The sequence below is a fragment of the Hippocampus guttulatus genome, chromosome 7 (assembly GCF_054856545.1).
Source record: "Hippocampus guttulatus isolate MCC_2025c chromosome 7, RoL_Hgut_1.0, whole genome shotgun sequence".
Classification (NCBI taxonomy): Eukaryota; Metazoa; Chordata; class Actinopteri; order Syngnathiformes; family Syngnathidae; genus Hippocampus; species Hippocampus guttulatus.
The window spans coordinates 11,986,916-12,001,156 of record NC_141267.1 but is presented as its reverse complement, the minus strand read 5'-3'; the positions used below and the strand labels follow the sequence as shown (position 1 = coordinate 12,001,156).

The window sequence follows — 14,241 nt, the reverse complement described above, 5'->3', positions numbered from 1 at the left end:
GTCCTTAGTTGTAAATATTAAAATATTTGTTTTTTTAAATCACAGACGAGTTAATTAATAGTGACGCTCGGAAGTTGTGTTACTCAACGTACACGTAACGAACTTGGTTAAAAGTGTTTAGCCATCTTGAGGAAGAGGTTGAGGAAAAGGTGTGGGGGTAGAGCGAGCGCCTACACGTCTCCGGGGAAACGACATTGAAATGATTAGATTACTGTACTGTAGTCTAATTTTTGGGGGGTTGGGGAGCTCGAGTGCATTTCCTCAAATTATCAACAAGTTTGTCCCTCATCAGCCACCACAGAGGACGAACCTTTCCGAGTGTGCTTCGTCTTGTATCGGAAGTTCTGTTTTAAAATGTCACTCTTCTTTCTCCTGTTTTTACCATCGTTAATGGTGGTTAGTTGGGCCGAATCCTGTCCGTGTGAGAGACCCGAATTATGCCATCAGATACGTGACGAGAGAGATTTCGAGGTACCGTACTTTTGCTGGCGCTTTTAACTGCTAACAGATTAATCCTCTCAACGAAGCACTTCGTGGGATTACAGTGTGATTACGATGTCCTCTATACTGTACAAGTATTGACACATAGTTCGAATAAAGCACTCAAAACTCTTAACTTTTGAAAACGTTGTTCTGCTTTGTACACGGTATTGTTGTTGTTAATAGGTTTCCCGAGGTTCCTCCTTTTAACAAATGTCTGATTCTTTCTTTACAAACGGGTCTATTTTTTTTCAAATCAAACTCAAATCATTGATGATCATAGCAGTGCATGCAATATTCGTTAAGATCATGTAATATTTATCCAGTTTTTAAAACATTAATATTGTTGTACTATCAGGTGTTTTTTATATTGCGCGATATTTTTTGCTGAGGAAAAAAAATCAGGAAGTTCTCGATGTACGATTTAGGACGTGACGGACGGTTAGGACATGTTTTTTCAGGGCACGCTCAGTTAGCGCAGCATACTGTTTTTCAAATTGTATTTTTTATTGTCTCTTTCCTGCGTTTGAGTAAATTAGTAATTGACGACCCACATTCCGATTTACATACAATTCGGAGGACCTCTATATGTTATTGCATTCCAGTGGCTGTCTTAAAAAACACGACAAAGCCCAGTCCCAAAACAACACTGGTCAACAAATGTTTTCTAATTGCTGATTCAGAATCTGCCCTCGTTTTTTTTCTCCAGCACATTAGGTTTTCATAACAATATAATAACAACATAGTCTGTAATATAGGAATATATCTAGCAATACTTATGAATTAAGGTTCAGCAACAGATGTTTGTTGTTTTTCTCAAACGTCATAGCTATAAATTACAAGGCATGGTAAAATCTATATTTCAATCTTTTATTGGTCAAACTTAAAAACCAAAAACTGATAGGATCTCCAAAATGTAGAAAAAAGCTGGGGGGAAAAAGTAGACGTTTTTTTTTAAATCAGCGTCAAAAATATGTTAAAGGATACATACAGCAATTTTTGAATTTGCTGTTGACCTATGTAATTTTACACTGATCCTGAGCCCGGCCGGATTTGAATCCAAAGCTGCAGAACTTTGAGGCAGTGAACCACTGTGTCGGCACACTTTAAATCCCTTTTGAGAAATATTCACAAAACATATATTTAAAGATGAACAAACATTAAACTCACTTTTCAAGCGGGTTCTACTTCCTGATTTACCCAAAAGATGATCATATATTCACCAATAAAAAAAGCAAGTCCAAACTTACGACTGGCATTAATGTTATTATTATTAATTCTCATTTATAAAAGAAAAGAAAATGTGTATTTGCCCGTTTGAGGCGGGCATAAGATTACATTTGGAATAGCTCTGCACCAGTTATTATGTATACAAATATGGACCACGCAGAGAAAGCGTATATCCAGTTCACTAAATACTGCATACATAAGTGAGTAAGACTGACGTTTTGGTGTGTGTGCCTGTGTGTGTGTGTGTGTGTGTGTGTGTGTGTGTGTGTGTGTGTGTGTGTGTGTGTGTGTGTGTGTGCTCTCAGGTGTTTGTGTTTGATGTGGGCGGGAAGACATGGAAGTCGTACAACTGGAGCGTGGTGACGACGGTAGCCACATTTGGGAAATACGACGCAGAGCTTATGTGTCATGCTCATTCCAAAGGAGCACGGGTCGTACTAAAAGGTATTGATAATCGTCAGAAATGCCAATGTGCTTGCTAGAAGTTTTTTTTTCTTTGTATCTGGATAGTTTCTCTGTCATACATTCCTTTGGGCTCCAAAATTCCTCTGAGGAGCTTCGAATTGACAGTACGCAAAACGTCTTTTTTTTTAAATTAATACTGATACCAATTTCTATTGATTGAGCAGGTATCTATCACGATATACAGTACATTGATGTTGAATTATTACTCAGTTCTAATTTGAATATTACCAGTAATACTATCAAATAAACCCGCAGTAGCGTTAGGACACAGGTGTCAAAGTCAAGGCCAGATCTGGCCCGCCACAGCATTTTATGTGGCCCGTGAAAGCAAATCAAGCATGTCAAGTTCCATGATGCTTCCTAAAGTCTGAACCAAAATTTCAAATTGTCATATGTAATCCACAATAAGTCATTATTCTTGACTTCAGATTTTAAAACTAGTTATTCATCAATTTGTTGTGTATGTAATATGTGTATGTAATATGTGGAGGGGACTAAACATTTAAATGGTTTCCCAAAATTCATAACGGCCCTCGAAGGGGAACCGTAACTACATTGTGGCCTGTGACAAAAATGAGTTTGACACCCCTGTGTTAGGATAAATAGTAACACAATTCCGTCAAAATATAACTTTTCTTATGAGTTCAATGAGTATATTTCATGGTAGACTCAAATTTTATGAAGAAGAGGCAGCCAGTCTTAGATCAATGTGCAGGAAATATTTTTCTGCTGATTAAATAAAATATATTTTACACTTAATGTTGGCCCTCGGGGGGTAATGCTAGCAAGCTAACGATTTTTCAGTGGAAATTCACGCTTCTGGAAATTGAGAGCTCATTCGTACAGGTCTTTCATAAAGGTGACGTTCACCTCGCTGACATCGTGGACCAAAACAACAGGACAGGTTGGATAATGGAGAAGGTCAAGTTGGCCAAGAGTCAGTTCATGGATGGGATCAACATCGACATTGAACAAGCAGTAGAAGAAGGCTCGCCTGAGTACTTTGCCCTCACAGACCTGGTCAAAGAAACCACCGAAGCTTTCCACAGGGAGATCCCCGGTTCGCAGGTGACCGACCATGTTACTGTTCCCCGTGTTACACCGAGAACCTCCCCCGCCGACCCAAATCCTGTTCTTTAGGTGTCCTTCGATGTCGCCTGGTCGCCCAAATGTATCGACAAGCGCTGCTACGACTACGTCACCATCGCCGACTCCTGTGATTTGCTTTTTGTGATGTCCTACGACGAACAGAGCCAGATACTGGGCGACTGCATCGCCATGGCCAACGCCCCTGTCCCGCAAACTCTCAATGGTTGGTGGTGCGCTTGTGCGTCCGGGATGAACCAAACGAGTCATGATGACCTCTCATCTTTCTGTCTGTCTCTCTCCAGCCTATGATCAGTATTTGAATTTGAAGATAGCGCCAGAGAAGTTAGTGATGGGTGTGCCGTGGTATGGCTATGACTACCCTTGTCTCAACCTTTCACAGGTAGAATATGCCCAGCATTGATTTAACGAAGGCACTTTTTTTTTACATTTGAAAAATGTTATGCCACTCAAAACGTTTAGGTGCCTTCCATCTAATTTAAGAGCGTCTGAATGTTCTGCTTGTCACTATATTTCACTTGACAAAGTGGTGGAAAAAACAAAAATTTGGACCAAAGAACCGAAATGGAATCATTTCCTGCAGCACAATAACATGCCACAGTACACTAGTTGAGAATCAATGATCGAAACCGATGATTCTCAACTAGTGGGTCAGGACCCAATCGCAGTCAACCAGTCAAATTTTGGACGTAGTATATGAACTCTGTTTGCGCAGCAGCATACATACTGTATACCATCACCACTGTTCTTAATAGTTTACCGTAGTGATTGTTTTTCATACAAATATTTCCTGTAATTATGACTTCAGTACTGCAGTTAGACTAGAGTATGTTCCAACTTTCGGCCAAATGCAGGTTACAGTACGTCGCTGCTGTAGGAATGGAACTTTGTCGTAGCTTGAGGACCCCCCTGTACGGTGAAATATTTCATTTGCATCCCATGTCGGAATTGTCTTAAATCACATTGCTTTGACCGGATTATCAGAAATGTTATTATTAGTGGTGTAAGAGTACATTCGTGATCATATTCAGATTTTTTTCATGGAGACTATATCCACCCATCCATCCATTTTCTGATTCCCATTATCCTCACAAGGGTCGCCGGGGGTGCTGGAGTCTATCCCAGCTACCTTCGGCATTAGGCGGAGACACCCTGAACCGGTTGCCAGCCAATCGCAGGGCACAGAGAGACAAACAACCATCCGCTTTCACATTGACACCTAAGGACAATAGAGGGCTCCGTCCTTATAGCAATTACCCACAATGCACTACCGGCGGCCATATTGGAGGGCTGTAAAAACAAGCCATACATGAATTAATGCAGAATATATGAGGTATTTAAATAAATATGGTGCTGGTCAGCCTGTGCTAGCACATAGCATGGCAATAATATGCCTTTGGAAGTGCGTCAAACTCGGTTAAACGCGAATACGAGTGAAGCATGAAAAAAAGGAAAAACTTAACTGTACGCTGTGAAAGCAGTAAAACAACCTTGTCTGGTCAACCGTCTGTTGTAATAAGTGTTGCAAAAAAAAACATACCACAATTTTCGAGGGAATCCTTTGGTGCTTAACGTCTCATGTGACATCACAGCAGTACGAACGCTGAAAATGTGTGTGCCCTTACAGATACATTTTATTCCAATTTCCAAATTATAAGACCTCAGTCATTTGAATTTCAAAGATTCCTGAATTGACATGTTTTTGCGAAAGGCTAACCGTATCTTCCCATGCACCAGGAAGGCATCTGCTCTATTGCCAAAGTGCCGTTCCGGGGTGCTCCATGTAGTGATGCTGCTGGAAAACAGAAAGCGTACAGCTGGATTATGAAGCAGATCAACAGCTCGTTGTCAGGCCGCTTGTGGGACGGCAAGCAGCAGGCGCCCAACTTCAATTACATGGTATGTTTTGGCTTGCCTTAAGGCGTTTTGATATTGCAGCTTGAAAAAGAACACTTTTATATTTGAAGGTGACACATGGCCAAGGGAAAAAAAATGACATATGCGGTGTACTCCACAGTCCCAAACCCATCTCACCGTGCCAATATTTAGCCATAATCTCACTGATAAATAGCGAGTCTCCTCCTGCAAACCGTGAAGTCTGCTGGAGTACCAAAACTGACCTGTAGGAGGCGGTAGGCTACAGAGCATCCAGACTGTTGGAAAACATACTTAAGAGAGAATATTAGAAGAATAGGCCTTCAGGATAATCTTTCAGAGATATCCAATGATCAGGCCCATGCTGACCTGTGGGTGAAAATAATGATTTTGAGCTTGATTATCAGTGTGTTAGTAGCCTGCTTTAGAAAATATAGTAAAACCTTCCCATTGAACGTTTTCAAGTTAACCACAATCTTTTCCTCTCACTTTGCAGGACCCAAAAGGTCAGATTCACCAGGTTTGGTATGACGACCCGGAGAGTATTTGCCTCAAGACGGACTTTGTGAAATCGAAAGGTTTGAGAGGAGTGGGCATGTGGAACGGCAACATCTTGAACTACAGCGACGATCCGGTTGCTAGGCAGCAGAGCGCAATGATGTGGAACGCTCTTTTTGGATGTGAGTTCGTCTAAAGTTTACAGCCCCGAGACTTTTACAGCGGCTGCATTGTGGTTGCTAAGTCAACAAGTCCCTTTGTGACAGTAATGCAGTCCCAGTTTTCAGACGCATACTTGCACCTTAGGCCTTATTGTTGCTTTTTTGTTGTAGTTTGGTCTCAGACATTCCATTGGACTGAATGAGTCCACTGTGATTCACTTTTTGTGTTGTGTTTTGTAATTACGACTGCTGTTGAACTCTCTGAAATCTTTGTACCCTTCTGCATTTTACACACAACATCCAATAAATGAATGTTACAGCAGAACTTGGATTCAGTCATAAAATACCGAAAATCTCCACATTTCTTTTTTTTTTTGTCATGAACTCAATTACCCTCTGATTTGGATTTTGAGAAAGCTGATGTTGCTCTGTAGTACTGCAATTTGACAATCGACAATAAAGTTCTAATTTTGCAGAGGTTTATCTCTTTGATTTGATGCATGCGTGTGAAAATTGGTTGGCTCAAATCCAGAGTTGAGAGATAATGCTGATGTCGGTGTAGCGAACACAGTGAAAACGTGCTTGTGATTTGTATCAGAATATGAGCTGCAAGAAGAAAAAAAACAGGAGATAAATGGCTTATAACGACTGTTTCTTCATTAGACAGATATTTTAAAAAAACAACAAAAGTAAGTGTTACAAAAAGGATGCAAGTTGGTGGGGAAAGAAAATGACGAGTGGAGTTAGGGGAACGGATCAAGACCATGTGAATAAGAAAAATAGCACTCTATACTTCATTTCAAAAAACAAACTAATAAGAACATTACATTAATGTAAACAATGAAACAGTTTGTGTATCATGATTATAGCTTGGATTCGTTGGTCCGCTCCTTCTGGTGTGCATGCCTTGCCCACTTTGGGGCTAGGATACTACAGAAACAAGGCACAACTGACATAGCAAACTGCACTAATGCTAGTCTTTTTCTTTTTGGCTGAGGATAATGTACATATGCATATTTTTAAATTGCCTGTCTACATGTGTTGATGCACAGCTTGTGTTCAAATATCCGCCCGCTGCTTAAAGGGTTACAACACTGCAACACCAACGGAACTCGTTCTCCAATCTATGTCGTTTTGTGTTGGTTGTCAGCATCAAGCCAAATCAACAGTTGTAAGGCAAAGGCTATGTAGTTGTTTTGAATGTGTAATTCTCGACTCTAATGTTAACTTTGACAGTAAATATCAGCCGGTAGTGGCATTCAATAATGCAAAGGCTCTTTTTCTGAGAAATTGGTCAATGTTTCGATCTTAAATTTTTGCTCGCAACCCAAAGCCCGCCAAAAATAATCACAAAAATAAAATCACCAGAACGAGAAACGGGTACATTTGTATCTCAGGGCCTTCTCAGTTGGAGTTGTTTTGGATATTTGCTTTGTCTCGCGTGTCGCTCACAAAGCTCAGAGATGCCACCGGCACCTGATGGACTGACTGACTCTTCTTCTGGGCCAGCTCCGCCTTCAGTGCCCTCAGTTCAGTGGCAGCCTGTTTCCTCAGCTACAGCAGTGTTTGTTGGAAGACACGACGTTCAGTGAAGGACCTCCGGCGTTTCACCATACGGCCGACTTTTACTTTTGAGATTTACCTTTATCTCCGTCAGCAGCTTCATCTTGGCGTCTTCCACCTTCCTCTTCAGGTTGTCGATGGCGTGGCTCTCTGTCAGGATCTGAATGATGAGCTCATTCTAAACACACATGTTGCCAATTTAGGAACGTAGTAAACAATGTAATATTGATCACAATTAATTTGCGCGCACCTTTTCAGAGACTCTTCCTTGCTTTTGCGGCTTGCTTCTGTGATCTCTAGCGTGGAGTTGTTGCAGGAGTTTGTTGTAGAATGTCTCCAGTTCTTGCCGCACATTTCTCAGTGCATCTTCCAAAGGTGCAGTGGCCTTCTTGGTATCAAAGTACTTTTTTTTCCAGCTGTCACGAGCTTGTAAAATCAGTGGGGTGGGGGGGGGAGAAGTAAAAAAAAAAAAAAAAAACATTTCCAGGTATACAGTCTGAGCATTTTTACCTGCTCTTATTGAAGTCAACCCTTGGCAAAGTAACAAATAGTATTTTAGACACAGAGCTTTGCAAATCTTAATGCTCTGAAAAGGTCTTCGTATGAAAGGGATTCCTCAGGGCACAAACAGGGCCGCCAAGTTACCACTAAATATTAAAACACGGGCCACTTTTATTATATTTATCATCTATTTTTGTAAATAATCAAAATGAAATACAATTGTAATGAAAAACAAAACCTTTTATCGAACACTTTTTTTACTCCACAATGGTAAATAATTAACTTATTATAGATATACAGTATATTTGCATGTACATACATTATTTATAAAATAAATTATTTGATTTTTTTTTTAATTTGTAAAAATCACACCATCAAATTATAATATTTTTGTTGATGTCATTGGTTTTACCACATTTTCCATCCATCCATCCATTTTCCGAACCGCTTAATCCTCACTAGGGTTGCGGGGGGTGCTGGAGCCTATCCCAGCTGTCTTCGGGCAGTAGGCGAGGGACACCCTGAACCAGTTGCCAGCCAATCGCAGGGCACACAGAGACGAACAACCATGCACACGCACACTCACACCTACGGACAATTTAGAGTGTTCAAACAGCCTGCCATGCATGTTTTTTGGAACGTGGGAGGAAACCGGAGCACCCGGAGAAAACCCACGCAGGCCCGGGGAGAACATGCAAACTCCACACAGGGAGGCCGGAGCTGGAAATGAACCCGGTACCTCTGCACTGTGAAGCCGACGTGCTAACCACTGGACTACCGGGCCGCACCACATTTTAAAAAAATAATTAAATTCGCATACGGTATTGAATTCATGTGAAACAAACTAATTTGTATTCATAATTGAAAATATTTGATATTGTAAATATTAGTTTGTTTGATTTTATATTTTATTCAAAAACATACAATGAGCAATGAGATTATTTGGCTTTGCTGTTGTTACGACTTACCGCAAGTCCCAACAGCAGTTGATTATTTTTTGGCATTTAAAAAAAAAAAACTCAATTCAACATGCTCATCAAACTGATTTTTGTCATTGTTTACATTCCACTGAGGCCACACTCAATCAAGAAACTTGATAGACTTTGAAGGTTTGTTTCATTGGGATTATCTTAAATTTCCACCACCTTGGTTCCTGCGGTGTCTGTTCTGGGCCAACAAATCTTTCCCTTTCCTGAGCAACTCCTGCCTTTTCCACTCTAGTTGCTTCCTTTCCGCCTTCACCAGCTTGATTTCCTCGATGAGCTCTTCTCCTGGAGGAGACACACATTGTTTCAAATGCGAGGTCATAATCCTCACGTGAGCCGTTTTCCTGACGGGATGGTTTACTATTAGTCGGGATGAAGGCGGAAACAACGAGCTTGTGGGTTGTCATGGTAAGGTCGAGACCAGGAGGGGGAGAGGTGCAGCGGATGGGTCGGGATAACACAACCGGGCTCTCTGTCACCTTCACAAACAAATGGAAACAATGGATTTTCACACATTTGCGTGCACAGAACATCCTGTTTTAAAAGCTGCATTTCAAACTTTACCCCATTCGTTGTTTTCATCCCGAGAGATTGAAATGTGTGCACATCGCCTGATTTCCCGAGCCTGCGGACAGAAGAAAAGGACATGTGTCTCAAGTCTGTCGAGAATAGTTTCAGAGTGCACAGTGAAGTGGGAGCTCAGCTCACTGCCTGTCTGATTCTTCCTCCTCCACCCACGCCACAGCTCCGGAATCTTTGGCCACTCTGCTTCCTTGCAGGTAATATTTCTTCTTTCTGCATGTTGTTTCATTCTCCTGAGGATGCTCCTGCACCTGAGCCAAGGCGCCTTTACACATAGTGCATATCAAGAATTTACTGTGCGCATTTATTTTCTCTATATTTTTGGGGAGCAAATGTATAACTCATTTTGATTACTATTGTCTATCAGTTGGAATGAAAAAAAATATTTGAATATAAACAAGGATAAAATTAGCCAGAATCAACATTATTCTCCCTCTCTCTCTTTCTCTCTCTCTCTCTCTATATATATATAAACAATTTTTGCTGATTTAAAATGACATGCAGGACAAAGATTATGTGAATAACATTGGAATTTGGAGTGAGTTAATTTTTGGGGGGAAGAAATGCTCAAAATGAATTCTTGCACTGGTTTGCTGTGCAGCAGTTTTGTGCTGTCCTTGAATGGTATTTAATGCACAAGAGCCCTTTGAACCTGTGCTAAAAATCACAGTATGTGCTTTTCTTTGGGGGGGGGGGGGGGGTTGGATTGTTGAAACCATTTGGTGGATCCTTTATAAATGCATTGAGAAATGTATTATCCATCCACTCATCGATCCATGCATTTTCTAATCCGCTTATCCACACAAGGGTCGTGGGTGGGCTGGAGCGTATCCCAGTTGTTTTCGGATATTCGGCAGGGGACACCCTGAATCGGTTGCCAGCCAATCGCAGGACATACACAGACAAACAACCATCCAGGCTCACACTCACACTAAGGGACAATTTCGAGGCTTCCATTAACCTGACAAGCATGTTTTTGTAATGTGGGAGGAAACCGGAATACCCGGAAAAAATTCACACGGAGACATGGGGAGACCATGCAAGCTCCGCACAGGAAGGCCGGAGCTGGAATTGAACCTGGTACCTCTGCACTGTGAGGTCGACGTGCTAACCAGTCGACCACCGTTGTGCCGTCCACCATGCTGGCACTCTAATAGGTAAGCTTCCACAAAAGTACCAAAAAGTTGCCTTGAGTCTTACTACAAATGTCAAAGAAGAAACATTTCTTTTCACCTTTATTACGAGCTTGATTGTTGGACTTTCTCTGGTCATGCTCCCCCCTCTCGATCTTACTGCCAGAGAGACCCTGCTCCTCTTCTCCACCGTGTCCTCCCACTGAGGAGCTGTAACCCTGCTCTTCCTCATTGTCGTCCTCCTCCTCCTCCTCCAAGCTCGAGGTGGGAACAAGCTGGTGGGAAGACTGGGCGATGTGGGGGAACTTCAAAGGCTCTTTCGTCTCGGCTGGCGAGCTCCATGTCTTGAGGGGGTAGTAGGTTGGCGGGTCCAAGGAACTGCTGCTGGTGTCTGGGCTGAGCAAATTGGAGGAAAGGCTGCTCTCGTTCTCCGCTGTGGGCAGCAGGTAAAGCTCCGGCTGGGCAGTCTGGAAACACAAAGATAGTAATAACCTAATTTAGTAGAATAGAAGGAAATTCACATTTTTTTCTTGATTGTTATTTTAACTTTTTTTTTTAAATTAGTTTGGCATTACAACATTTATTATTACTGTACTTCGCCAACGTCGACTACACACATCTTCATATATTTATTTTTTTGAATGCTCTAAAACTCCATTTCAAATGGATTTGGGGGGAAAAAAATTAATTTGGCAAAATACCGGCAATAATAAATGGAAAAAATGGGCACAAAAAATTAAAGACTAAGGTAACCATGTAAACTGATGGTGGCCAGATGTTGTTAAATTTCATCATGTGCAGAGGTAATAATCATGATCAGGGATTGTTCTAAAGGCAAAAATATGTACATGACTCGTGTTATACATACATACGGTGGGGCGAACGTTTTTGCTTTCAAATCCTTCTCCTGCTTGCTTTTGACCTGACACGCAACAGACAAAAGCAAAGGTTAAAAAAAGATGTTCGGCCCCAAACGCAGACTGATTGGCACCTGTAACTGCCGTTGCGTCATGTGACATCATCTGGACTCACCAGAGCCAAGCTGCGGCCCACACACTTCAGGAAGGAGAATTTGTCCAAGCTCCTCTCTGTGCCCAGAAGCTCCCCCAGTTCACTCCTCAGAGCTTTCAGGGTGACCTCGGGGTAAACTCTAAATTTGCAACATTTGTTTTACAGCACACACATGGGACCGACAATAACCACATTAGTCTGGGTTCAATAAAGAAAAGTTGCAAGTTTTTTGAAGCTGAAATGATTTTTTTAAACGTATGTTTTAGTGAATTGGAAACACAACAAAATATAGCATTTGGCATTCATGTCTCCTGCAGCAGTAGGCCCGGAAATGCACACAGGGAAATAGAGGGTGAGAACAGAATAAAATCACCCCACCAAATTGTGACAAAATCTTTTTTTCCCACCTGCCTGCAATATTTTGATACCTACCATCATTTTTACTCTTAATGTGTGCGACTTTTTTAAACAAACATAATATTTTTACTTGATTCTCCTAACCTTTTTCTTAAAACTCAAAATACTGACATTGTTTATTCTGCCCCCTGACTTTTCACGATACTGTATCTCAAAACAAGCGACAGCCAACTGCTTTTGCAGTTTTCATTGTCAAGTTGAAAAATGAAAAATAAGTCAATTGTAAAAGTCAGAGTTTTTAACACTTTGATGGACTGGATTGGGTTTGGTGATGTTCAGTAACAACCATTAGAATCCTTGTGGCATGTTTCATAGTTAATTTGATAAACAGCAATGTGACAATTAAAATTGTGATGCTCCTGTCCACATTTGTTCAGGAATGTTGCTGCTTCTTTTGGGAGATGGAATTCATTAGATTTCACAGCTGAATAATAAAAGAAAATACAACATGTAACCATCAAGAGTATTTGTGGATGCTTTCATTTGACAAATTTTCTCTTGATTCCATGAAAAAAAAAAAAAACAACAACAAATGTGACCTGATGAAGCCTGCCGATATGAAACTCTCCGTGGCTTCTGCAGGAACTTTGTTCAGCTTCACATTCCACTGGTCGTCCGGCACATAGAGAACATGGAGCTCCACGAACTGAACACACACACACACCAAACAATGAAACAGTGCTCCAGAGTGCAGTCAGTGATCATTTGTCTTTCTTGCATTGTGAACATACCTTGCAACTGATTGGTCTCCTATCCGCGGTATAAGCAGATTCACACGACAGCTCCATCTTCATCAGTCCAGTCATGCACATGCGTGCTCTTCGCACAAAGAAATGCCGCGTTTTGGTGATGCGTCGTTTGAGCCGGCGGAGGCGTGGACAGTTGTGAGATGACTTGACGCAATAGTGGCTCCACACATACTCAAGATTCTTTTATGAGGGTGCCAGCATCGGTTGCTTTGGTTGCAGAGGTAGCGAAAGTAGCTACACTCTCTGTACTAAAGTAGGAGTACTGATTAGATAGATGCTTTTATTTAAGTAAAATAAAGTACAGGACTATTTTGACAAAGTAAGGAGAAGAAAGCACAGATACAATGGCCATAAAAAGTCGACACACCCTTGTTCAAATGCCAGGTTTTGTTGTAAAAGATGAGACTAAGATAATTAATTTCAAAGTTTTACCACCATTAATCGGACCTACTGTATAACCCGCACAACTCAAAAAGAAACTCTTTTAAGGAGAGTAATTAGAAAAACAACAACAACAATTTACATTAATCTGGTTTCATGATTAAATTCAAACTAATACTTTGTTGGCGCACTCAGTCTTTTGAGTAGGAGTCTATCAGTATGGCCACTTTACAAAAACACAGCCCTCTTCAGATCATCCCATAGATGTTGGATAGTGCTCCAGCACGGCTGCGAGCCTCGTGAAGCTAAGTGGACCAGATAATGGCTGAATGATTCTATTTGCACAATAATAGGAGCCCGCCCCTGTGAAATGCAAACCTCATCTCTGCAAATTGCGATACTGATGTAACCAAGCAGAAAAGATACACCTGCGATTTCACATTGGGGGTTAAAGGTCAAATTAGTGGTGGGGAAATTTTTTGAAATTATTTCATTTGGTTTCAATTTTTTTATTCATCACAAAAAACTGGGGGGGGGGTGTCTTTTTAAACCGCTGTATGTTTTTCAATACTGTGAGTAAACGTAAAGATACGTCAGAAAAATAAATACTTTGGGGTAAGTACAGATAACTGAAAAATCTACTTAAGTACAGCAACGAGGTACAGTACTGTAGTTGTAATGTGCTTCCCACCACACTGGTTGTGGCTGGTTGAGGCTTCACCAGTTTTAAATGATTCATTAATGCAACAGTAAATACTGCGCATTTCTTAATTGACGTCCTAATTATTCACTACGACTTTGTAAACACGCATTTAACACAGGATTGGTGAGATTGTCATTAGTAATGTCCTGCACTCCGTGGAATTCCACCAGAGGCAGCAACTGTCGTCCCATTTCCAAGTGTGGCGTTCACGTATTTATGGAATTTCAGAAATCAATTTAGACGCGTACTATCACCTTCTTTGGAAAAAAAAGATGATCATAGTGACATAAATTTAACGACAGATTACACATACCAAACAACAATCTTTGTCAATGATGAATTATTTCCGCTGTTTTTGTCAACGATAGTTGTGGAAATTCCAACAAAATTTTAAAACTC

The 14,241-nt window shown here is 41.0% G+C and overlaps 2 protein-coding genes across 2 annotated transcripts; one reads left to right on the top strand and one right to left on the bottom strand.

Annotated features, from left to right (window-relative positions):
- Positions 1-164: 164 nt before the first annotated feature.
- ctbs (chitobiase, di-N-acetyl-) lies at positions 165-6,291 on the top strand. Its single transcript, XM_086116472.1, has 7 exons — positions 165-471; positions 2,016-2,154; positions 3,035-3,243; positions 3,316-3,487; positions 3,567-3,664; positions 5,020-5,181; positions 5,654-6,291. Exons 1-7 carry the CDS (start codon positions 355-357, stop codon positions 5,849-5,851), a joined length of 1,095 nt encoding a protein of 364 aa, XP_085972598.1. The 5' UTR covers positions 165-354; the 3' UTR covers positions 5,852-6,291.
- A 160-nt stretch (positions 6,292-6,451) lies between these two features.
- On the bottom strand, positions 6,452-14,157 carry spata1 (spermatogenesis associated 1). The gene is made up of 12 exons (XM_086115401.1): positions 12,741-14,157; positions 12,549-12,655; positions 11,614-11,731; positions 11,450-11,503; positions 10,682-11,048; positions 9,575-9,713; positions 9,431-9,491; positions 9,228-9,345; positions 9,026-9,151; positions 7,630-7,805; positions 7,459-7,557; positions 6,452-7,370 (listed from the first exon to the last, which is right to left on the bottom strand). Exons 1-12 carry the CDS (start codon positions 12,819-12,821, stop codon positions 7,221-7,223), a joined length of 1,596 nt encoding a protein of 531 aa, XP_085971527.1. The 5' UTR covers positions 12,822-14,157; the 3' UTR covers positions 6,452-7,220.
- Between the last annotated feature and the right edge of the window lie 84 nt (positions 14,158-14,241).

Excerpts from the sequence above, each read along its gene's own strand:
- ctbs (XM_086116472.1), top strand. The coding sequence starts at position 355 with ATGTCACTCTTCTTTCTCCTGTTTTTACCATCGTTAATGGTGGTTAGT. Across the intron at positions 472-2,015 it reads GTGACGAGAGAGATTTCGAG|GTGTTTGTGTTTGATGTGGG; the intron begins GTACCGTACTTT and ends GTGTGCTCTCAG. Across the intron at positions 3,665-5,019 it reads CTTGTCTCAACCTTTCACAG|GAAGGCATCTGCTCTATTGC; the intron begins GTAGAATATGCC and ends CCCATGCACCAG.
- spata1 (XM_086115401.1), bottom strand. The coding sequence starts at position 12,821 with ATGTGCATGACTGGACTGATGAAGATGGAGCTGTCGTGTGAATCTGCT. Across the intron at positions 11,504-11,613 it reads TGGGCCGCAGCTTGGCTCTG|GTCAAAAGCAAGCAGGAGAA; the intron begins GTGAGTCCAGAT and ends GTTGCGTGTCAG. Across the intron at positions 7,806-9,025 it reads CAGACACCGCAGGAACCAAG|CTCGTGACAGCTGGAAAAAA; the intron begins GTGGTGGAAATT and ends TGATTTTACAAG.